Consider the following 24111-nt stretch of genomic DNA (forward strand, 5'->3'; position numbering starts at 1 on the left):
GATTTTATGTAACTTGGCACTTACTTTATCTTTAATGTTAATTTTACAACAACAAAGCAAGACAGTTTTAAAACATCCTAACAAGATAAATATCCATGCTTTGTGTGCACTATGCTTACAACATAACTAGAATATGTTTTTTATCTCATCAAAACTTTTTGTTTACTTGAATGTTTGCTTTGTTTTGAATTCAAACTTCAAATCTTTCCTATTTAATCACAGGAATCAAATTACCTGTCTTAAAAATACACTCTTTTCATTTCCTTATCTATCTGGGCTATGCAGAAGGTGTTTCCTCTAGACCTGAATCTATGAATTCCTCAGTGGTTCCTACCTCACTGATGAAGAGTTCCAGGCAAGTTATTCATTAATTATTGTCGTCAGTAGCCTTGGTCATAGTATTAGCTGTCAGATTCACTGCCAAGCTTCCTTTATTATTGGTCTTACTAAGACAAACCTACGTTTATCTTTCATGACAGCTCATAGGCTGTCTTGTATGCCCTGCCCAACGAGGAGGTGTGGAATGACACTCTTCTCTCCACGTTGTCATTCCTGATGCTGTGAACCATTTCCCAACTCTTACTTAGTCATTTCCTTTAAAATCCCAGGTAATGTTCATTTCATTTCTTGAAGTTGGTTGGGTAGCTAGTTAGCACTGAGATGTGCAAATGGTTTCTTTATATTGTCATTTGCTTTCAAGCAGTTTACTGTTGAGGAGGGCTACATGGGTTAGAGATTTGTGAGACTGCATTCAAGATCATTATCTTTTTGTGTTTCCAGATTCTAGCTAACTAAAGGTATTACTGTTAGTCATTGGCAGATCGCTGGGACTTATCTAAATAAATCTTGTTTAGGGTGCTATTCCCCAGACTGTTGTCTTAGGTTGTGTTCACCTTGACCTTGGGGTAGGGAAGCGGAGGAGGGTAATGGTATTATGATTGGGTCTGGAAACCTTGTGCCATCATTAACATATTTATGAGGTAGCAGCATACATGACACCTGTGCCAGAAGGTCTGTGAAATGGAGAAAGCATGCATACATTTTATTATCCAAGTTTGGGTGAGTAGTAGTGGGTGGAGAAGAAGAAATTAGGAATGAAAGCCCAAGGAATGATTAATATTTGCTTTAATGACCTAAGAATGTTTTAAAAACTAAATTAGAAATATATAAGCATGAGGTCTTTTGGTAAGTTCTAACATATACCATTTCTGTATGGGACCGATTCTCTTATTTGTTCATTTAACAACACTTATTAGGCATCTTTTATATGTCTCAACCTGTGTCAAACACTGAGAATAAAAGGGAATGTAACACTTAGTTTGGGGTACCTGGGTGGCTAAGTTGGTTAAGTGTCTGACTCTTAGTTTTGGCTCAGGTCATGATCTCATAGTTAGTGAGATCGAGCCCCACATTGGGCTCTGAGCTGGCAGTGTGGAACATTCTTGGGATTCTCTCTCTCTCCCCCACTCTCTCAAAATAATTAAATAAACATGAAAAAAAAATCATAGCTTATATCCTTTGAGGGACTCACAGTCTAATGAAAGGATAGGTATACATCTAAATGTAATGTGATAGTGGTTGAACAGTCCCTGTTTAGTCCTGGCATGTGGTCATTCCCTTCTACTTCATCTGACATCAGGGTGGCAAATACATTCATTCCTTTCAGGGTACGAGGCAGGGCTATGAGTATTCTGGGCTATTGAAGAGGTAATTTCCAATGTAGTACAATTAAGAAAGGGCCATCCTGGGGAATGGAAAACCCACACCCAAAGTAATGGAAAGAATGGCTAACTAGTTCTCACCTCAGTGAGAGGTGGTATTCTCTGACGTTTTGAGGAAGGTCTGAAGACTTGGGTCACCTTGTAAGCAACAGCCTTATATGGTAATGGATGGCTCCCTACTTCTCTATATGTAATTGTGCTAACCCTGGTGGGGTTGGAGAGGATACACAGAAATTAGAAAGCCAACGTGTGCTCTAAAGAAAGGAGTTGGACTAATTGTGTCATCTTGGAACATAATTCTGTGCTACTTCCTTTGGGTCTAGTTTTTAAAATTTCCTCTAAAGTGGTGGTTCTGTGCTGTGGAAACTCTGTGGCTGTCTAGTGTTTCTCAGATAAATAAATGCATAAATAAAACATACTGCATTGCAAAGGAAACCAATTATATTAAATGTAGGAATCAAAATAGTAAAAAAAAAAAAAACAAAACAGTCATAGAGGAGACTTCCACTTCCTGAAAGATGGAATACATTTTCTTTTCCTTATTCCTCCCATTAAATATAACTAAAAGCCCTGGGCATTATATATGCAACAAATTAAAAAAAAAAAGACTCTGAAAGGTGGGGAGAAGTAGAAAGACCAGGTAGAGACTTTAGATACCAAAGAATGATATGATGGTGAGTTTCCTAGATTGTCTTTTTGCCTTATATTCCAGACCTAGAGCTAAAAAGCTGGCAACCCAGACATGTCAAGGCATGCAGACAAAAGAGTCCCAACAAAAGTCTTCTTTCTTTATAACCAAAAGACCAGGAAAGGGAAAGCCTATCAAGACAGAAAACCTTTAAACAATAAGCACTCCATTCTGGCCAAATGCCATAGGAAAAAAAAAAAAAATCTGTGGCCCCACCCACACCTGTTCTGGCAAAGGCTGAGTGGGGAGTGTAGTGGAGATCTAGTGTGGAGCTGTGACTCCTACCCCTGCTCAGCACTAATCACAAGCATCTCTCCCCTTCAAGAAGCAACAGAGGCCAAGTGGGAAACTTAGAGTTCTTTTTTTTTTTCAATATATGAAATTTATTGTCAAAATGGTTTCCATACAACACCCAGTGCTCATCCCAAAAGGTGCCCTCCTCAATACCCATCACCCACCCTCCCTTCCCTCCCACCCCCCATCAACCCTCAGTTTATTCTCAGTTTTTAAGTCTCTTATGCTTTGGCTCTCTCCCACTCTAACCTCTTTTTTTTTTTTTCCCTTCCCCTCCCCCATGGGTTTCTGTTAAGTTTCTCAGGATCCACATAAGAGTGAAAACATATGGTATCTGTCTTTCTCTGTATGGCTTATTTCACTTAGCATCACACTCTCCAGTTCCATCCACGTTGCTACAAAGGGCCATATTTCGTTCTTTCTCATTGCCACGTAGTATTCCATTGTGTATATAAACCACAATTTCTTTATCCATTCATCAGTTGATGGACATTTAGGCTCTTTCCATAATTTGGCTATTGTTGAGAGTGCTGCTATAAACATTGGGGTACAAGTGCCCCTATGCATCAGTACTCCTGTATCCCTTGGGTAAATTCCTAGCAGTGCTATTGCTGGGTCATAGGGTAGGTCTATTTTTAGTTTTCTGAGGAACCTCCACACTGTTTTCCAGAGCGGCTGCACCAATTTGCATTCCCACCAACAGTGCAAGAGGGTTCCCGTTTCTCCACATCCTCTCCAGCATCTATAGTCTCCTGGTTTGTTCATTTTGGTGACTCTGACTGGCGTGAGGTGATATCTGAGTGTGGTTTTGATTTGTATTTCCCTGATAAGGAGCGATGTTGAGCATCTTTTCATGTGCCTGTTGGCCATCCGGATGTCTTCTTTAGAGAAGTGTCTATTCATGTTTTCTGCCCATTTCTTCACTGGGTTATTTGTTTTTCGGGTGTGGAGTTTGGTGAGCTCTTTATAGATTTTGGATACTAGCCCTTTGTCCGATATGTCATTTGCAAATATCTTTTCCCATTCCGTTGGTTGCCTTTTAGTTTTGTTGCTTGTTTCCTTTGCTGTGCAGAAGCTTTTTATCTTCATAAGGTGAAACTTAGAGTTCTAACTCACCTAAAATAATAAGGCAGGGCCCCTTCTCCTACTGGAGTAGTGTTAGCTGAAGCCAGCTAAAACAAAGTTTCAATGCAACCCAGAGTCTAATAACAAACTATTCAGAATTTCCAGATTTTTATACAAAATCAGTTGTAATCTCAGGGTGCCTAGTCAGTTAAGTGTCCGACTCTTGATTTCGGCTCAGGTCATGATGTTGCCATTCCTGATTTTGAGCCCCATGTCAGGCTCTGTGCTGACAGTGTGGAACCTGCTTGGGATGCTCCTTCTCTCCCTTTCTCTCTGCCTCTGCTCCACTCACATCCTCTTTCTCTCTCAAAATAAATAACTAAACATTAAAAAAAACCAGGCTGATCTCAGCTCAAATGAAAAAAAAAAAAAAAAAAAAAAAGACGATCAGTAGATGCCAACAAGGAGATGACAGAGATGTTAAAATTATCTGGCAAAGATATTAAAGCAACCTTTATAAAAACACTTCAGTTAGAAATTATTAATGTACTTAAAAAATAAGAAAAGTAGAAAGTTTCAGCAAAGAAATAGAAGATATCAAAAAGAACCAAATGGAAAAATTAGTACTGAAAATATCCAAACCTAAATAAAAACACTCACTGGATCAGCCCAACAGCAGAATGGCTGAGGCAGAGGAAACAATCAATGGCCTTGAAGATAAAATAGAAATTATCCAATTTGAAAAAATAGAGAAAATGGAGAAAAAAATGAATAGTGCCTTAGATACCTGTGGGATTATAGCAACAACAACAGAAATTGAACATTTTGTGTCTTAGGGTTCAGAAAGGAGAGGAGAAAGCATGAGAGTAAGGCTGGAAAAGTGATGGCTGAAAACTTCCCAATTCAACAAGAGAGCTAAACCTACATAATCAAGAAGGTGAATAAATCACAGAGAGGATAAACACATAGAAATTGACATCAAAATATATCCTACACAAACTTCTAAAACTAAACGCAAAAACAAAGTCTTGTAAATAGTGAGAGAGAATGACCTCACCTATAGGGGGAAAGCAATTTGAATGATAACAGATTTATCAGAAATCATGGAGGCCTGAAGGAAGTAGCATGTTATTTTGAAGTGCTGGAAGAAAAGAATTACCAACCCCAATTTCTATATCCAGTGCAAATGTCCTTTAGAAATAAACTGGGAAATCAAGATATTCTCTGATGAATGAAAACTAAGACTGTTTGTCACTGTTAGAACTACTTACAGTTCTTATCTCATGAAAGCAAGGGGAAGATAGGTATACCCATAACCAACTCAAAGCATTAAGTAGCACAGAGAGTTTTATATTAAAACTCAGGCGTTGGGGACACCTGAGTGGCTCAGTCAGTTGAGCATCTGACTCTTGATTTCGGCTCAGGTCATGATCTCACAGTCATAAGATCAAACCCTGTGTCAGCTCCGTGCTGGGCATGGAGCTTGCTTAAGATTCTCTCCCTCTGTCCCTCTCCCACCTATTTCAGCTTTCATAGTAAAATAAATAATTCAATCAAAATGAGCAAAATGACATGAACAAAAGACGTGAGCAGACATTTCACCAGAGAGAATATCCAGATGGCAAGTAAGCTCATGAAAGTAAGCTCAACATCATTTCCCTTTAGGGAAATGCAAATTAAACTATAGTGATACCTAGCTGGATGGCTAAAGTAAAAAGTTGTTTTAGCATAGAGTGCTTGTGAAGATGAGAAACAACTGGATCACTCAATGAAAACTTATGTTGACACAGCAACCTGTAAATGAGTGTTTATAGTCAAAACTGGAGGCAATCCAAATGTATTCCAATGGCTAAATGGTTAAACAGATGGTGGTAGATTCACACTATGAAATAGTACTCAGCAAACAAAGGAGAAACCACTGATATGTGCAACATTTTGGAGGAATCTCCGCATCATTATGCTGGGTGGGAAAGCCAATCCCAAAAGGTTACACACTGTAGGATTCCATTTATATGACATTCTAGAAATAACAAAATTGTAGAAATGAAGAGATTAGTGGTTGCTAGGGTTTTAGGATGGAGTGGGATGGGAGGGAAGTATATGTGACTATATGAGGGCAATACAAGGGGTCCTTGTGGAGATGGGAATGCTCTGTATCTTGGTTGTATTAATGTCAATATCCCAGTTGTGATATTTTACTATAGTACTGCAAGGTGACACCATTGGGGGAAACTGGGTAGAGAATATACAGTATCTCTCTGTATTGTTTCTTACAATCGTATGCAAGTCAACACTTTCTCAAAATAAAAAATTTACTTAAAAAACTGTAATAAAATGGGGCACCTGGGTGCCTCAGTCCACTGAGCGTCAGCTCAGGTCACGATCTTGTGGTTAGTGAGTTTGAGCCACACATTGGGCTTGCTGCTGTCAGTGCAGCCCACTTTGGATCCTCTGTCCCTGCTTTTCCCTGCTTCTCTCTGTCCCTCCCCCACTTGCACTCTCTCAAAAATAAATAAACATTAAAAAACTGTAATAAAATATGTACTTATTCATTAACACTTTAAAAAAGGTATACTGGTAGGTCTAATCACTACTGAAATTTGGAAGTAATGATGAAAGTAAACAATGTTTTAAAATATCTCTTACATTGTGATGTGACATAAAAATATCTGTGCTTTCTATCTGTGACAGTGACATGACTTGCTACTGCTATTGTAGTTTTTTGCTTAGATTCACAATGGAAGGAAATGCTAAATTTATTTGGAAGTTAGTGAAAATAGCGATGTAATGCATGCAATTCTTTCCTATCCAAGGGCATAGATCCCTCTAAAGGTCTGAAGACAGGTTTTGAACCTCTGCTCTAGAGCATATGTTAAGTGTTAAAAAATAATAAGCAAACAAACAAACAAGACACTGATCAAAATATAGAGTTCTCTTCCCTCCCCTGGAATGATCCTACATCTTGCCCAAGCAATCAGAATGCTTCTGGCAGAGGAAATGTCTCTACAAGCAAGTACAGAAAAGATTAATTTTTGGGGATAGATATTATGTCAATAAAAATGCTATATTCTCTGAGCTTGGACCTAGTTTGTGGGAATATGGCTAAAATGCACCAGAAGTTCAGAATCATTGGCAATAGGGGCTTCATTATGGTGTCTCCCTCAGGAAAATGGCAAAGAAAATTAAAATAAGCTAGCATGCCAAGTACACTTGCTTCGTCTGTGGCAAAACCAAGATGGAAAGAGGAACTGTAGGCACGTGGCACTGTGGTTCCCAAATGAAAACAGTAGTGGGTGGTACCTGGTCCTACACCACCGGCTCTGCCATCACAATGGTGTCTACCATCAGAAGACCGGAAGAATTGAAAGACCAGTAGGAGCTCCACCATATGAAACATTGCTAACTTATAATAAATGGGTTTCTTTATGTAACAACAACAAAACTATAATGGCGGTGTGAACCAAATAACTTGGGAGATCAGAAGAAGTATTCACTCGGCCTGGGGTTTGTCTGTGAAGTTTTAAAGAAATCAATTTTATCAAGAATTTGAAGAAGGAATAAGGAAACCCCCATCAGCAGAAAGAAGGACATTTCAAGCAAGAAATCAATATGTGCCAAGGCCTGGGGTATGGAGCCACCTGAGAAGCTTGTTCTGTCAAGGAATGTTGAGATGTCTGCTTTGATGCGTTAGTGGAGAGTGAAGAGCATAATTTAAGAAACTATCAAAGAATGCTGGAAAAGTACTAATACATCTGGAACTGATTGTATCAATGACAGGGGGTTGCTGAACAGGCTTTCTTAGATGGAGAAGTGAAGTGATTTGACTTTAGGAAGGGAAGGGGAGTTAAATTTAGATGCCTCTATGTGCCAGCACAGTGGTAGGTACAATGCCTGCAATGCTTCTGAGATTTCTTAAAACTGTTTATGAAGCTGATATAATTTACAAGGAAAAAAGCAATCTGAGAGAGGTTCAGTGTTGTGCCAAAGGCTGAACAACTAATAAAAACTGTGGAATCGAGTCTGATTAGTCTTTTAGCTTCATGTTCTTTCCACTCCTTTCCTCAGGATGAACTGGAGCAGGTCCAGTCTGAAGGTGGGAGAACTTTCAGGAGAAAGTTGTAGTCAGGAATTCAGCTGAGAGGTGGTGAGAGCCTACCCAAAGGCAGACTGTCTTCATGTAGCGTTTTTTGTTTGTTTGTTTTTTGTTTTTTGTTTTTAGAAAAATGGTGTTATCCTGGAACACTTAAATGCTATTCTTGTTGGTTGTCTTCATGTAAACTTAAGGAGTAGAGTTCTGAGGAGAATCTCTGAGGTTTAGTGACTCAGTAATATGAGTGGGTGAGTTTCTAACTTTCACAAAAAGTGTACATAGTGGCAGGTTTTTGGTCCAGAGGATGGCGTGGGTGATGATGTCAGCAGCATGATAGGGCACTAGCAAAAGAAGCAGGATGCTACCTAAGGAGATAAACCATTAACAATTAATCAGAAGGATGAAAGCCATCTAGAAATCTTAGCCTGAAATGTCAAAATAACATTAGCAAAAAAATTTGGATAAACCTGGTATCTTTAGTGATTTGAGAAATACCTCAACGGACGAGTTATTTTTTAAAACTTAAAAAATACCGAATGTAATATGTTGGTGAAAAAAATTATCATTTTTATGGATAACTATTATTTTGGAATTAGTAAAAGTTATGGCTTAGCTAAAAAAGTTGTATGGCTCTTATTTAAGAGGCTTTGTTGTTGCAAAGCAGAATCAGGCTTTGTTTTAGTTAATCAGTCAGTCAACACAAGTTCAGGGAGCATCTAACAACACTACACAATCCTCCCTGTCTCACCACTTAGTTTATTTCTTTTACAGGCATTTGCCATAATCTAGAAGCATCTTGCTTATTCACTTGTTCATTATATATTGACTCCAGTGGAATGTCAGTTCCACAGAGGCTGGGAACCTCTCTCTTTTATTCAGTGTGGTGTCCCCAGTGCTTTGTACACAGTAGGTACTCAGGAAATTTTTGTTGAATGAAAAATTGCAGGCAGAGATAATAAACTGGTGTGCTGTGGGAACACGAATTGGTTCTTGAATAGGATATGGGTAGAATAAATGGAGTAGGGGGGCCTGTCCAGACCGGAGGTCAATATGAGTGAAATGATGGTGGCTTTGTGTTATGGGGACCGAGAGCAACGCAGATGGAATAAACCAGTGATTATGTTAGATTGTTTGGGGAAAAATTTAAAATTGTTAGGGTAGGGATAAATTTCAAGGAATATCCAAAGCTAAGCAGGATTTTAGAGCTGAAAACTTTAGAGTTCCAGTCAATTCCTTACACATGAAATAGTTGAGAGGTGACAATCCCCTTGTGAACCAGTTAGTTAATGCTGTTTCAACCAGAATCTCATTCTGTGGCCTTCCAATCCAGTGCTCTTTCTATGCTACTTAGGAAATAGAGGGAAATGAAACTGTTTTTTGTTTTGTTTTGTTTTGTTTTGTTTCTTTAGAAAAAAAAGCGCGAGTGCTAGCAGGGAAGGGGCAGAAAGAGAGTTGGGGGGAGGGAGACAATTTTGAGCAGGATCCGCATCCAGCGTGGAGCCCAACTTGGGGGGCTCAATCTCACGACTGAGATCTCATGTGAGATCATGACTTGAGCTGAAATTAAGGGTGGAACACTCAACCGACAAAGCCACCCAGACGCCCTGCAATGAAACTTTTTGAATGGAGCACAATACATAGTTAAATAAGCTGATGTTTATGAGGGATAATCTGCTTCCATATGTAGGGTGAATTGGAAAGAGGAAATTCTAATTCCAAGAGAACAGGCAATAGACTGAAGCAATATTGGCCTGACACAAAGGAGATAATGATGGTAGAGGAGGGGAAAAGGGCAGATAATCACTGAAAGACAAACAGGCTGAACTAGGTTAAGTTGTGCTACTTCTAAAATGAACCTTTATGTGATAAAATATTCAACTCTTACCCTTAGAATATTTTTGTTCAGGGGCACCTAGCTGGCCCTGTCGGTACAGTGTGTGACTCTTGATCTTGGGGTTATAAGTTCAAGTCCTATGTTGGGTATAGAGGTTACATAAAAACAAAATCTTTAAAAAAAAAAAAAGATTTTTGTTCAATCCCACCTAGAATATTTACATGTTTTACTTTTAATCTTTGCAGAATGCATTTTGAGTGAAAAAGTGTTTATTTTTTTGAACAGTTTATACAGATTCAAAAGAAATGTATGTAATTGTCTACATAGTAGGTATGAAAAATCATATGTCAACATAGGCCTTTATTAAATCATATCAACAGTAACTAAAGACTTGTCAAATCAAATATACAAGATTGAGAGCTGCCTTCCCCAAAACTTGCTGTTTAGCACTTGAAAGTTTAAAATTTTCCTGTTAATGATAATAACATGATTTCTATTTTGCATTTAAAGCTTATGAATTTCCTTTGACCCTCTCTAGGACTTGAGGTTAAGAGATGAGCTGAGTGAGAAAACTGTGGGTCATAGAAGTGACATTTCCACACACAAAATTGTAGGAAGTGGAGTTGCAAATCAAATTTCTAAAGCTGTTCCTTGTGTTATTTTTCATTTAATACTTTCCAGCCTATTTGAACTGATAAAGACAACAATGCATGCAGTCAGGATAAAATCATTTGCGTTCTGGGTTTAATTTTACAGTGACCCATTTTGTGAAATTCCCAAGCGTGTACTGGGTCACAGACTGTCTCTTCAGTGACTTTAGAACACTATACCATTACAAGTTCCTCTCAGCGTTGTGTAATAGACACTGCTGATTGACCACACAGTTTCACCTCCTCCTTTCTAACAAAACCCTAAATTTTTCAGCTTACCCATCCCTTCCCTAGGCATGAGCCCACTCCTAGACTAAAGTGTGGTATTGGATCCTGGTGTTTCTATACCCTCTACCAATGCTCATTCAAAAATCCAGCTGTCCGCCAATGGGCGCTGGATTTCTTCTCTGGACTGCTACAGGTTGACCTAATTAGACTTAAGCAATCAACTTTTCTCCCTAGAGGTGGAGGAGCAATCTTTTGGTGTCCATTGCTCCTTGTGCTAGTGGCAACCCTTTTGTGACCACGATGGAGGCCAGGCTCTTGATGAAACTGAAGTACAGAGGACTGAGTGGAAGGGAATGCTGAGTAACAGCAGGAGTTCTGCTTGCATGAGGACTGGTATCTACCCTATCTTTGAATTTCTGTATTTTTCAAGCCAGCTTGAATGGGGTTTTCTAATACTTGCAGACAAAAACCATCCAAGTGGTAGATGTAAGCAAGGACAGCATACAGGAGCAATCCACCCAAGCAGAAGCTCCACTCATGACAGAAACCATGTATCTTGTCCATTGCTCAGTTGGGTACCTGGATGAATACTGTTGAATACATGAAAGCAACATTCTAATTTGAATAATTCTAATGAGTAAAGGAGTTCTTTCTTTTGAGAAACTGGTTCATTCAAGTCAGGAGTTTCATATTAACTGCGATAGTAGCCTTCCAGTCAACAATATTTGCTGATCTCCATCATGTCTAGAAAATGATACAAAGTAGTTTTAATAGGTAACTGTTAAATAATATTATTAAACATCATTTGCTAACACTGTCATAAGCACTTTACATGTACCAATCCACTTAATTTGAAAAAAATTAAAATAAAAAAACCTGTGTGTGGTGTAAGAAATGCTCCAACTTTATTCTTCATGTCGCTGTCCAGTTCTCCCAGCACCATTTGCTAAAGAGACTGTCTTTTTTCCATTGGATAATGGAAAAGATTATCTGCTTTGCCAAAGATTAGTTGGCCATACATTTGTGGGTCCAATTCTGGGTTCTCTATTCTATTCCATTGGTCTATGTGTCTGTTTTTGTTTCAATATCATACTCTCTTGATGGTTACAGCTTTGTGTACAGGCTAATGTCTGGGACTGTAATAACTCCAGCTTTGGTTTTCTTTTTCAGCACTACTTTGGCTTTTTGTGGTCTTTTGTGGTTCCATACAAATTTTAGGATTGTTTGTTCTAGTTCTGAGAGGAATGCTCGTGCTATTTTACTTGGGATTGCATTGAGTGTGTAGATTGCTTTGGGTAGTATTGACATTTTAACAATATTTGTTCTTCCAATCCATGAGCATGGAATGCTTTTCCATTTCTTTGTGTCTTCTTCAATTTCTTTCATAAGCTTTCTTTAGTTTTCAGTGTACAGAGCCTTTACCTCTTTGGTTCAATTTATTCCTAAGTGTTTTATGGTTCTTGGTGGGATTGTAAATGGGATCAATTCCTTGATATCTCTTTCTGTTGCTTCATTATTGGTGTGTAGAAATGTAACCAATTTCTGTACATTGATTTTATATCCTGCGAATTTGCTGAATTCATGTATCAGTTCTTACAGTTTTTTGGTGGAGTCTTTTGGGTTTTCCATATAGAGTGTCATGTCATTTGCAAAAAGTGAAGTTTGACTTCTTCTTTGCCAATTTGGATGCCTTTTATTTCATTTTGTTGTCTGATTGCTGAGGCTAAGGCATGGGAGACCTAAAGGTGAAACAGGAAACCATCAAAATCCTAGAAGAGAAAACAGTCAACAACCTCTTTGACCTCGGCTGCAGCAACTGCTTACTTGACAGGTCTCCAAAGGCAAGGGAAATAAAAGCAAAAATAAATTATTGGGACCTCATCAAGATAAAAAGCTTCTTCCTAGAAATGGAAACAAGCAACAAAACTAAAAGGCAACTAAGGGAATGGGAGAAGATATTTGCAAATGATATATTTAAAGAGTTAGTATCCAAAATCTATAAAGAACTTACCAAGCTCAACATCCAAAAATACAGTGAAGAAATGGGCAGAAGACATGAATAGACATTTTTCCAAAGAAGACATCCAAATGGCTAACAAACACACGTAAAGATGTTTAACATCGCTCATCGTGAGGGAAATACAAATGAAAACTACATTGAGATATCACCTCACACTGGTCAGAGTGGCTAAAATTAACAACTCAGGAAACAACGGATGTTGGCGAGGATGTGGAGAAATGGGAACCCTCTTGCATTGTTGGTGGGAATGCAACTTATGCAGTCGCTCTGGGAAACAGTATGGAGTTTCCTCAAAAAATTAAAAATCGAATTATCCTTGAAACCAGCAATAGCACTACTAGGAATTTATCCAAATGATACAGGAGTGCTGATTCATAGGGGCACATGTACCCCAATGTTTACAGCAGTGCTATCAACAATAACCAAATTCTGGAAAGAGCCCAAATGTCCATCGATGGATGAATGGATAAAAAAGATGAGGTATACTATTTGGCAATGAGAAAGATTGAAATCTTGCCATTTACAACAATGTGGATGGAACTGGAAGGTATTATGCTAAGTGAAATAAGTCGGTTAGAGAAAGACAGATATCATATGTTTTCACTCATATGAGGAAGTTGAAAAACTTCACAGAAGACCATGGGGAAGGGAAAGAAAAAAAATATAGTTACAAACAGAGAGGGAGGCAAACCATAAGAGACTTTTAGATACAGAGAATAAACTGAGGGTGGAAGGGAGTGGGGGCATGGGGGAGCAGGGACAATGGGTGATGGGCACTGAGGAAGGCACTTGTTGGGATGAGCACTGGGTATTTTATGTAAGTGATGGATCATGGGAATCTACTCCTGAAGCCAAGAGCACACTGTATACACTGTATGTTAGCTAACTTGACAATAAATTGTATTTAAAAAAACCTTAAGGGAGTTTATTAGTCCTCTGTTTTATAGATGGGAGACAGTGAAGCTAAAAGTTTCCATTATATATATATGTAACATATTTCTTTAATAATCTATTGTATGGATTATTGCAATATATATATTGCAATGATGACACTATTCTGAGTATACTGGGTTATATAAAATATATCATTAAAGTTAACTTCTGTTTCTTTTTATATACTTTAATGTGGCTATAAAATTAAAAATTATATATGTGGCATATTATATTATTTTTTTACTGGACAGTACTCCTTTTCTGATTTTATATTCAATGTTGTTTCTGGGTTCTTTCTACATTCTCTGGATAAAAAAATGACTCAAAGTTTAGAGATACTTCATTAATATTAACATTTTAAACAGTAGATGAATCATTGACTTTAAAAAAAGTTGTATGATGACCAAAATTATTAAAAAAATTTTTTTAATGTTTATTTATTTTTGAGAGAACGTGAGTAAGGGAGGGGCAGAGAGAGAGGGAGACACAGAATCTGAAACAGGCTCCAGGCTCTGAGCTGTCAGCACAGAGCCCAACGCGGGGCTTGAACTCTTGAACTGCAAGACCATGACCTGAGCTGAAGTCAGACGCTTAACCAACTGAGCCACTTAGGCAGTCATGACCAAAATTATTTTTAAAATTATTGTAATTAGCTGTCCTAAAATGTTAATCATGTTACTTGTACCACTCTGTAGAGTGCTTAGGGTTTGTGAGGTTCTGGAATCTGAAAACAGAAGTAGAAGAAATAAGGGAGGAGTGGAGCTTAAGTCCTGACACTGAGGTTACTATGCTCAATGGCCACGTCTGTAAAATCACTCTGTATGAGAATGCACTGGTTTGTGCCAAATGGAGTCTTAACGTCATAAGCTTCCCTGCAAGAAGGGCAAAGGTCTACTGAGCACCACCTGTTTGTTAAACCAAAGCTTTATGTCTGGTTTTTCTCAGACTTCACCACAGGTCATATAAACTGCATACTTTTCTTAGCTTTTACAATATTGCAGTTTCAAAATGCACTCATCGTAGAAAACTTGTGGTTGCATTCCAAAGCTAAAGACTGAGAGAATGATTTGGGATGGAAGCAGAATGGCCTATGAGACTGGATGCTGCAAATGCATTAAAATAGAAAACAACCAAGAAAACCAAGTTCCTTCTCATCCCAAAGCAGACGGCAGCAAATAGTTTCTTCTCACTTTCCTATTTGGCCCTTCTCTCTTTTTCATTTATTTTGATTTTGATATGACGTCTGTACATGTCTAAGATATACAGCAGCCAAATAAACACACAAGCCTCATTCCTAAGGGAAGCTTCCATATAGGTCAGTGTACTTTTTAAACCATATAAATATCAGATTAACTTGAGACTCCAGAAAATCTGATGTTAGGATCTTATCCAAGATCCACATAGTTTAGTTTTTTTTTTTTTCCTTTAAATTTGCAAGGCAAAAATGTAGAGCCAGACTAAAAAGCTTTCCATACTCTTGAACATATTTTCTCTTTTTTTGCAAGTGAGTTTAGCAAATTTAAATGAAATCATTTAGATCACTGCATGCACTTTTATGGAAGAGTTTGTGAATCAATCAATTAATTCTTGGGCTAATCAGTTAATCAATCAATGATCAATGTGGACTATCTTCCATGTTTGGAACCTTAGTAGTTACTCTGAAAATCAAGTAGAATAAACCAAAATGGTCCAGTTATCAACCATTTAGTAGGCAGATAAGATGGACACACCCTTGGCAACCTTGCATGCAGGTGAAACTTGATCTGCGTCTTGAGAAAGGAGTCAAGTTTAACTGAAGGAGAGCAGTTCTAAGCAAGGGCAACAATTTGATCTAATAATGGGAGAAAAATAATATATCTCAGGAACAATAAGAAAATTCAGCACAGATTGCTTCTGGTCAGTGGTGAGAAATAAAACAGGATGGGCAGAAAAAACAAATAGTGGAGAAGATTTAGGCTCAGGTATCGGAGTTTACCTTGATTTTGGGAGATGCCAGAGAGATCTGGTTGTGAGAGTATCATGAAGACATCAAAGTTCACATGGTAGTCTAGTGAGTAAATTCGAAGCAGGACCCAAAACCTGAAGTCTACTCAGATCCGGTTGAGAGAATGATGATCACGGTGTGTAAGTTCGGCTGGGACACCCTGAAGGAAGATTTCATTGAGCCTGATGACTAGGCTGGTTGATGATCTTACCGAAACCTGTTTTTAAGAAAAATAAAGTGCAGCTTTTAGTTCTGAGCCTGAGCTTCCAGCCTTTCTCTTCCTTTCTTTCTCAGTAGATGACCATTGCTTTTACTCCTTCACATCTTCCTTACCCAGAGAAACCCTTCGTAAATGGTTGCCAAAAAAACAAATCAACAAAATAGCTTTCAAATATACACCCCCACAAAAAATATCTGCCTGCAAAAATGTCATAGTACAACGCGAGATCTGATCTTGCTTTCCCCTTTGTTTACACTGTTTCTCCCATCCTGAATATTCGCCCCTTCATCCTTATTAGATCTACTCGTTCTTTAAACCTCATCAAAAATGCCCCTTTCCTTCGTTCCTTGGTTGATTCCAGCTAAAGGTATTTGCATTTTGGTAATGAATCACCAGTCATAGCCCACCTTATGTTTTAACTTTTGTATATTATCTCATGAGATGTTTAATGAGTGCTTCTCAGAGGACAGGCTGTATGTCTTACATGTCTTTATATTTATTCTCTCTATGGTGTAGTGTTCTGCATACAGTTGGTAGTATAATCTGCTATTGTCACATTGAATTATTTATTTGGTGGCTTTGTCCTGGTTTAGGCATGTGGCATTTCTCGTCTGGGCTATTGGTACTGTCTCCCAGCTCATCTCTCTGCCTCTGATTCATCTTCCAAATTGCCACCCAAGTCATTTTCATACATTTTAATTGAGATGGATATTTATTGCCTCAGGATAAAATCCCAACCTTTAATATTCAAAACCCTCTATCACCTGGTCCTGGGCTATTCTTCTATACCCTTCCTGGGCCTTATCCTCCACAAAGAGTGTGGTCTGGTCATGCTGGATCATGGGCCCCAAATGGTTAATAATCAGGTCTTTGTTTAATCTTATCACCTTAGGCTACCATGTACTTCTTACCCTGAAGGTGATTCTTTTTTTTCATTCTTCAGGTCACGGTAGAAGCTCTTTTGGTCTATTATTGTCACTTCAGGCAGCTCCAAGCTACTCCTCAGCTAGAATGCCAAAAACAAGATAAACCTCATTTCTTTGCCATTGACAACAACATAGAAACTTGTTTCCCAAAGTTGTCAAAAGGCATCTAAGACAGCACACAGAAATCTCTGTATAGGTCAAAGCTCACTGTTTAATAGTGGCCATGTTCTCCATAAAGTCAGACTACCTCCTTTTTTATCTGGCTTTTTGGGATAACACAGGAAAACAAAGTTAGAAATAGGGTGGTGCCTGATATAAGACGGGGCTTTTCTAGTACAAATGCACAATGCATCCCCGTCTGTAAGAAACTCATTGCCAGCACTGATCAAACATTGTGGTAAAACAAACCAACCCTCTCCCAAAGCCCCATTTCCTATGAAATTTTGAGTGATCGCTTTAAGCCATCTCACTGAAACTCATATATTGCCTCTCTGTGCTCACATGACAGATAATACACAATTTCTTCTATTTTTTCCTCATGAAATTGCTGTAGTTAGAAATGCTCCTGAGAGGGGCGCCTGGGTGGCGCAGTCCGTTAAGCGTCCGACTTCAGCCAGGTCACGATCTCGCGGTCCGGGAGTTCGAGCCCCGCGTCGGGCTCTGGGCTGATGACTCAGAGCCTGGAGCCTGTTTCCGATTCTGTGTCTCCCTCTCTCTCTGCCCCTCCCCTGTTCATGCTCTGTCTCTCTCTGTCCCAAAAATAAATAAACGTTGAAAAAAAAATTAAAAAAAAAAAAAAAAGAAATGCTCCTGAGGTTAAAATATATGAAAATATGAAATATAATCAAAATAAATAGCCTCTAGATCCAAAATGTATGAACTCTGAGAAACTGGAACATTAAGTGATATTTATTTGTGGAGGTATGTGGCTTCCAATCTTAAATCTATTTCTGTTTGTTCCACACTAGAGAACATTGGAAAATACCACCTGAAAAAAGCCTGTGCTTTTAGCAGCCATGAAAAAGTCAAAACTTTTGTTTTTTGTTGCCGTAATCTGGCTTCTCCCTCAATTAGAGACGAAAAGTTACAGAGAACATGCTGAGTAAGAGGTCTTTACTTTTTGCCAAGGGAAAAACTCTGCAGGTATTTTCAGACATTTGAGCCAATGGGCCTTTTAAAATCTTGTATTTATTTCCTTGTGCATTGGTAGATACTTCTTGTTTCACCAAAATTTGCTTACAAGACCTTTTAATACTCCTTCATTTAGTCAATAGTGATTTACTCAACTTCCACTGCGTGCCAGGCAAGGTGCCAAGTGTTGGGATTCAGCAGCGAGCAGAAAAAGACACAGCCCTCAAGTTGTGCTATCCACAATCTGGGGGAGAAGTCAGAGAATTATCAAATAATCATACAAATTAATGAGAACTTTATTAAGACTCTAAATTAGAGAACCTGGTGCTAGGAGAATGCCTAAAAAGGGATCTGACCTCGGTAAGGAGGTCAGGGAGGGTACCCCTGGGGAAGCGACAATTTCACTGACCTATGAATGATGAATAAGAACTAGAATTGCATTCCACACGGAGGGACTATTACGTGCAAAGGTCCTGTGGGACCAGAGGCAGGCATCTGCAAGGGAATAGAAGTATGCCAGTGTGTCCAGCAGAGAGAGCTGGGGAAACATGGCAAAGACAAAGTTGGAGTGGAAGAAGGGGTCAAACCATGCAAGGGGTTTGGCCATATTAGGGATAATACCTTTAATTCTAATTGTTTGGAAGACCTGTCAAGGGTTTATAAGCAAGAAGACACAAGATCAGGCTTATGTTTTGAAAAAAATTCCCCGAGTTTAAAAGCAGGGGACACGTGGGGCTGTGGGTAAGAATGAGGGGAGTTGAGACCATCACAGTTGTGCAGGCATCAGGTGTTGGCATCTTTGATCAGGGTGGCCACGGAAAGCAGGCTAGAACTATATTTGAGGTAAAATAAATAGGACTTGGTGACAAGTTGAATATATGGCATGACTGCTGAGTTTCTCTGTTGGCCAAAACTTTTCCAAATAAAGGCTGTGCAGATATGACATATTTATTTGCTTAAGAAATGTCTCTTTCAATGACCCCTCACATTCATTTATTCAACAACTATTTACAGAGCACCTATTATGTGTTATCCTGGCTGCTGGTGACGGAGTGGACGAGGTAGTCTTTCATGGAGCTAATGCCTGCTGGTACCAGAAACTTTGGCTAAAATGAAAATTAGTGCAAACACCATGAAAACCATATTTAAACTATGGGGGGGGGGGGGACATGTCAATTTTTCTTTTGGCAAATCAGAATGCTTTTATAGGTACTTTACAATTTCTAAAGCCCCTTACTACCTCACAGGCAGTGGGAAGGTATAAATTGGGGAACCAGGGAAGATGAGGACTCCCAAGATCATGAAGCTATGAGAAATTATTACTTCAGCTCAGGTTTTGCAAATCTAAGATGAGGGCTCTCACACCTTTCCAGAATTAAGGCTGTGATCAAGGAGGTTGGAAGAGAAGCCTACAGAAGTGTATTCCTTTTTTAAATAACCATTTGATTAAGTTTAAGAAACAAAAGTGTGCTTGCCTTCATCATTGACAAAGTAACCTAACCAGATTCTTTACTGGCCAGATGAAGGCAGGTGAATCAGGAAGGTCTTGATTTTGTATCAATCATGGAAGTGAGCAGTTGCAGGCATGCATCTTGGAAGTTCATGCCAGTACCCTGTGGGGGGCACTCAGAACCAAGGAAAATAAAAAAGGCAGGCCTATATTCACCTTCTTTGGATTCTTTTTTTCACTTGAGAAGCTGAGTTATGTGAATAATTCTGGTGTTTTGTGTCCATTACATTATTTCACTTTTGATACTTACCTGGCCTTTACTAGATACCCATGAAGGGCTTTAAGGTCATGCCTTTTGTTAGCAAGAAGCTTGATTTTTTTTTTACAAGATTGTATTAGAAATTTTGATCCCAGGGTGGTTCTAAGGAGGTGGTCTGACTTTTCTTGGTCCACATACTGCTTATTAGGTTTAAAAAAAGAGGTAATTGCAGGGAAGACATACTCCTCTCACTTCTCATTTCTGAGCACTGTCAATTCTCAATGAACTGGCACATCACCTATGATCTCTTTCTCTCTTTACTGGAAAGAAGTGTCCCTTGTATCTGCCATTTTTCCAACTTAGCCAACCCCCCAACCACAAAAACAAGAAACAAAAAACAAAACTCTTACATCTGAGCCAAATATTCAATGACATTAATTATCAAAATTAATTTATTAAAAGTATTCAAAGACCACGTCAAAGTTTAGCTGCCTTCAGGACAATTTTTGGCACTCAAAATGGACAATGTAGTTTTCTACACAGCAACACTCATTCTATTACACACACCATTTAACAATTCAAACATAGACCATTTCAGTTTTAGTGTTATATGAGATAACAGTACTGATGATCTGTAGTCATAAGAACTTCAACACCCTTGCACACAGTAAACATTTTAATATTACTTACTCGTAAATAACTAAAACTAAAACCACTATGTGGTAACATGGACTGGTTTAGGGAAAGATATACAGCCAGCTAGCTAAGGCCACATAATCCCAGATCTATTGATTTTAAATGCTCTTGGACCAACAGTATCGTATCATACCTTTTATGAGAACTTTTAGCCTCACGTTCCTCTCTTTCCAGTGTGAGACACACCACATTTAGACCACTTTCTCCCTGTGTTTCTGACATGGCTATGGAAGCCGTCAGAATACAAGCTTCTCCTAGACAGTTACCAGCTTCCTGATTCACTATCTAACTCTGAATCAATAGTTCTGAGTGATGTTTCCTGAACACCCAGGCTAAATTCAAGGTCAGTCTTTTTGGCAGGTCACAGCCTGTCCCCTTAGGAAAAAAATGAAACGTCCTCCACTTTTGGGCTCCCTTTTTCAGCTCATGTAGCATGGGACTCTGTGGTGATCTGTGGCTTTTTACACAAGTCCTGGTAGAATTCCGACTCCAAGAAACGAGGATAAGAGTTGTTCTCCATCAAGCTGTAGACCCTTTTCTGGGCAGTTGTAAAGCAGCCACTTGTAGCCTCTTGTATATTTTGGGCAATCAGAGTTTTGGTTTGAAAGTCTATGTTTATCTGAAATTAAAAAAAAAAAAAGTGGTTTAATCCATATTCAGAGTTATAGATTGATGCCGGCTTAATATTTGAAAACAAAAAGGAAAAGCTATAATGTGTGATTAGCCTCACTAGCCAAGTCATTGAAGAAATTAAATTCACCTAACTGAAAACAAGAATTAAGTGAAAAACATTTTTACTCCCCCCACCCCTTAAATTTTATGTCTTTTGTTTTGGTGCTAAGAATGTTAAAAATACTCTGAAATGAAGAACTTTTTTCCCCTTTACCTCTTTTGGAGCTTCTTTTTCTATGAAATCAGTATATATTTTTCTTGCTTTTGAGGACAGCTTTTGGGGTGACTTGGTTTTTTTGAAGTCTTCACAGGCCAGCCAGAATTCAATATTTTCTTCACAAAATTCAGATTTTAAAAAAGCCCTGAATGCAGCAAGACCATCTGGGGGGGGGGGGGGGGCAGAGAAGAAAGCACACAGAATGTGAATTGAGTGACCAATTAATCTCTTATATTTTGTCTCCCAGAACTACCATTCCCCCCGCCCCGCCCATATTTTATTATTTCTGGATGATAGCAATTTTCTAGATTTCATTCCAGCCTCTAATCCTCAGAATTTAGATCTTTAAAAGCTAAATTTCTAGTAGGCAAAATGCTTAAGTTGGCACACTGCTACAAGAACATAAATAACTTTGCTGTTAATGTAAATATTTATAGGGGAGTCATAAATTCTCTGGGAACTAAACCTCCTGGTAACATTGCATGCAGTGGAAACGCTGATTCAACCTTAAGGAAGAGCCACTGCCAGTACAATCTAGGCTGATTTATGTAAAGTGAATAAACCACACTTGCCCATGGTTAAATAGAAATGAAGGAGAAGGATAGGCCTTATAGTACTAGTGATTGTAACGTTGAATTCCCCTTGGGCAATCTGCTCTTCTGTCATGTGAGCACCTTTCTAGGCTCTTGTGATACTTGAAGTAGATCAAATTCAACAGGTTAACTTACATTTACTGGCTAGCAGCTCATCAAATGCTTCCGACCACAGTTGTGCTTCCTCAGGGGAAGGCCTGCAAAAGAAGGTTTGCATCAGCTTGTGCACTTCACACTTCCCCTGTCCAGTTCAGCAGCTCGCTATTCACACTGGCAAGTATAAGACTTTCAACTTACTTGATGAAGGTTTGCTGTTTGCTTTTCTTGCCATTTTTGGGCTTCCCAGGAGAGGATGAATTTTGCAAGAAGTAGCTCAAACGGGTCTTCCAATCTTTTAATCTTAAACAAACAAACAAACAAACAAACAAACCTAACATTTGAAATTGCTCCTGCAGCTGAAGGCATTTTTACCAAATAAAGTCACTCAGTAGCGACCAACTAAATAAGACAAAGTAAGACCTCTTCAAGTCGGTCTCACTTATTTAACATTTAAACCTAGCACCTATGCACCGAACACAATTACTTTCATTCATGCATTTGAACATAAATACTACTTTTATAACTGAGGATAAAAGTACCTAAAATTACTAGGGTATTTAAATGAATTTAGTTTGCATACTTCAAATGGCAGACGCTATTTCTGGCCCACAAAAGGCAGTAGTTTTTCTGCAGCCTTAATTACAATTCTGAGACATTTCACACTTGATGAAACTGCCTGGAGCCAGCGGGTACTCATTTCCCTCCTACCCTTGGAGCAGGAGGCCCTGGACCACACTAGACGCAGTGAGGTGTGTGTGTGTGTGTGTGTGTGTGTGTGTGTGTGTGTGTGTGTGTGAGAGAGACAAAGAGAGAGAGACTAAGCCCCCTACTCCCACCACAGCACTCATTTTAAGCAGATGATGCATGCTCCACCGACGTTCCTGAATGATATGCCGTTTAATTTTAAAAAACAAAAACGATTTTAAAACGAAAATATTCAGAACCAGCTGAAATATCTCCATCCCACAAGCTGATCAAAACATACAACGCAAGGTACCAATGCTGGGGATGCACTTCAGCTGCAGGATTGTCTGATGTTATTTCAAATTCAGGGGACAAAAAGCCAGCTCGCAATTTCTTAGGCGCATCTACCACTGTCTCCGTATCAAGAATATTTTTTTCAGTTGCTAAACTACCCGAGAGTCCTTCGCTCACGTCACAAAATCGGCACATAACACACAGATTTAACCTTACTTAACGAATTGACCTTTCCCATACATATATATGGAAAAAAAAATATTTTTTCCTGCAGAGGCAAAGGTTTCATAGTTTCCTATGTCAAAACCGAGCCCGAATGTGTCGCGTTTGCAGCAGACCCGCAGAGCTAGGTCCGCAGCGGGTGGTGGGAGAGAGAAGAAAGCCGTACTCACAGGGTCCGCTTCATCTTCCCCCTCTTCTCCTCGCTCTTGGGGCTGTTGCCTGCGCTCTTGTCCATGGATCCGCAGTCGTGCTGGACAGCCAGGAACATGGCACTTTGCATTCTCCTCCTCCCGCTGGGGCCGCAGCTGTGTGCGGCCGGGCGCCCGCCGCCGCGGTTATAGGAGGTGAGGCGAGGGGGCGGGGCCTCACGCCTCCGGTCCCGCCTTCAGCGGGCACCGATTGGCCGGCTGCAGACGGGCAGGGGGCGGGGGCAGCCCCGGCCTGTGGCAGGCCCGGTGGCCCGCGAAGGGTCTCGAAGCGAGGCCTGCTGACGTCTATGGCCCTGGCTTCGTGCGCACTCGGGCCAGAGGCGGCGGCTTGCGGGGTTTGGTGTGGGATCAAAGACCTTTCGCAGCGACCTTCGTCTTGCGGTGGCGGCCCCCGGCGACGGCAGGGAGCCAAAGTTGGCTGCGGGCCCGGCGGGGGCGCTCGCCGTCTTCTCCCCTCCCCCCCGCCAGCCTGCTCCTGGCCGCGTTCGGGAGCGAGGATTCCCTGGCTGGCAGGGAAAGCTGCTTGTTGCGACCCAGAGTGCAATTGCCTTATTTCGAATTAAGGTTGTTTTCGCCTCATCTCTTGGTTTGTAAACTGAGGCCGTGGGAGACCCTCACCTATTCCTGTCTGCGACTCCGTTTAGTTTGGGGGGAGGAAACGAGGGAGGAACAGTGACGATTCGAGGGGCAGGTGCTGTGACCTACTCTGCAGCTTGCCGGGGCGTCTTGAACACTTTTGGCAATGAACAACAAAGCAGGGAAGGAACAGGAGAAAGTGACTTTCTCAGACGACAGGTTTTTTTTTTTTTACTGGGTGTGCACTTTTGATCACCAAAAGATAACGTGATTGGGATCGTATCTGTCCATGGGGTTGCGAGCTATTTCTCCGGAGTCCTTGGCTGCTTCTTCCAGAGCAGAAATCACAGATCGCT

The 24111-nt window shown here is 39.8% G+C and overlaps 1 protein-coding gene across 1 annotated transcript; it reads right to left on the reverse strand.

Moving 5' to 3' along the window:
• Positions 1 to 19917: 19917 nt before the first annotated feature.
• On the reverse strand, positions 19918 to 23302 carry RGS2 (regulator of G protein signaling 2). Its single transcript, XM_040453606.1, has 5 exons — positions 23141 to 23302; positions 21969 to 22070; positions 21807 to 21868; positions 21076 to 21242; positions 19918 to 20808 (listed from the first exon to the last, which is right to left on the reverse strand). Exons 1-5 carry the CDS (start codon positions 23248 to 23250, stop codon positions 20614 to 20616), a joined length of 636 nt encoding a protein of 211 aa, XP_040309540.1. The 5' UTR covers positions 23251 to 23302; the 3' UTR covers positions 19918 to 20613.
• Positions 23303 to 24111: the final 809 nt, after the last annotated feature.

This window comes from Herpailurus yagouaroundi, unplaced genomic scaffold (genome assembly GCF_014898765.1).
Source record: "Herpailurus yagouaroundi ecotype Mexico unplaced genomic scaffold, PumYag 209, whole genome shotgun sequence".
In the NCBI taxonomy this organism is placed as follows: domain Eukaryota; kingdom Metazoa; phylum Chordata; class Mammalia; order Carnivora; family Felidae; genus Herpailurus; species Herpailurus yagouaroundi.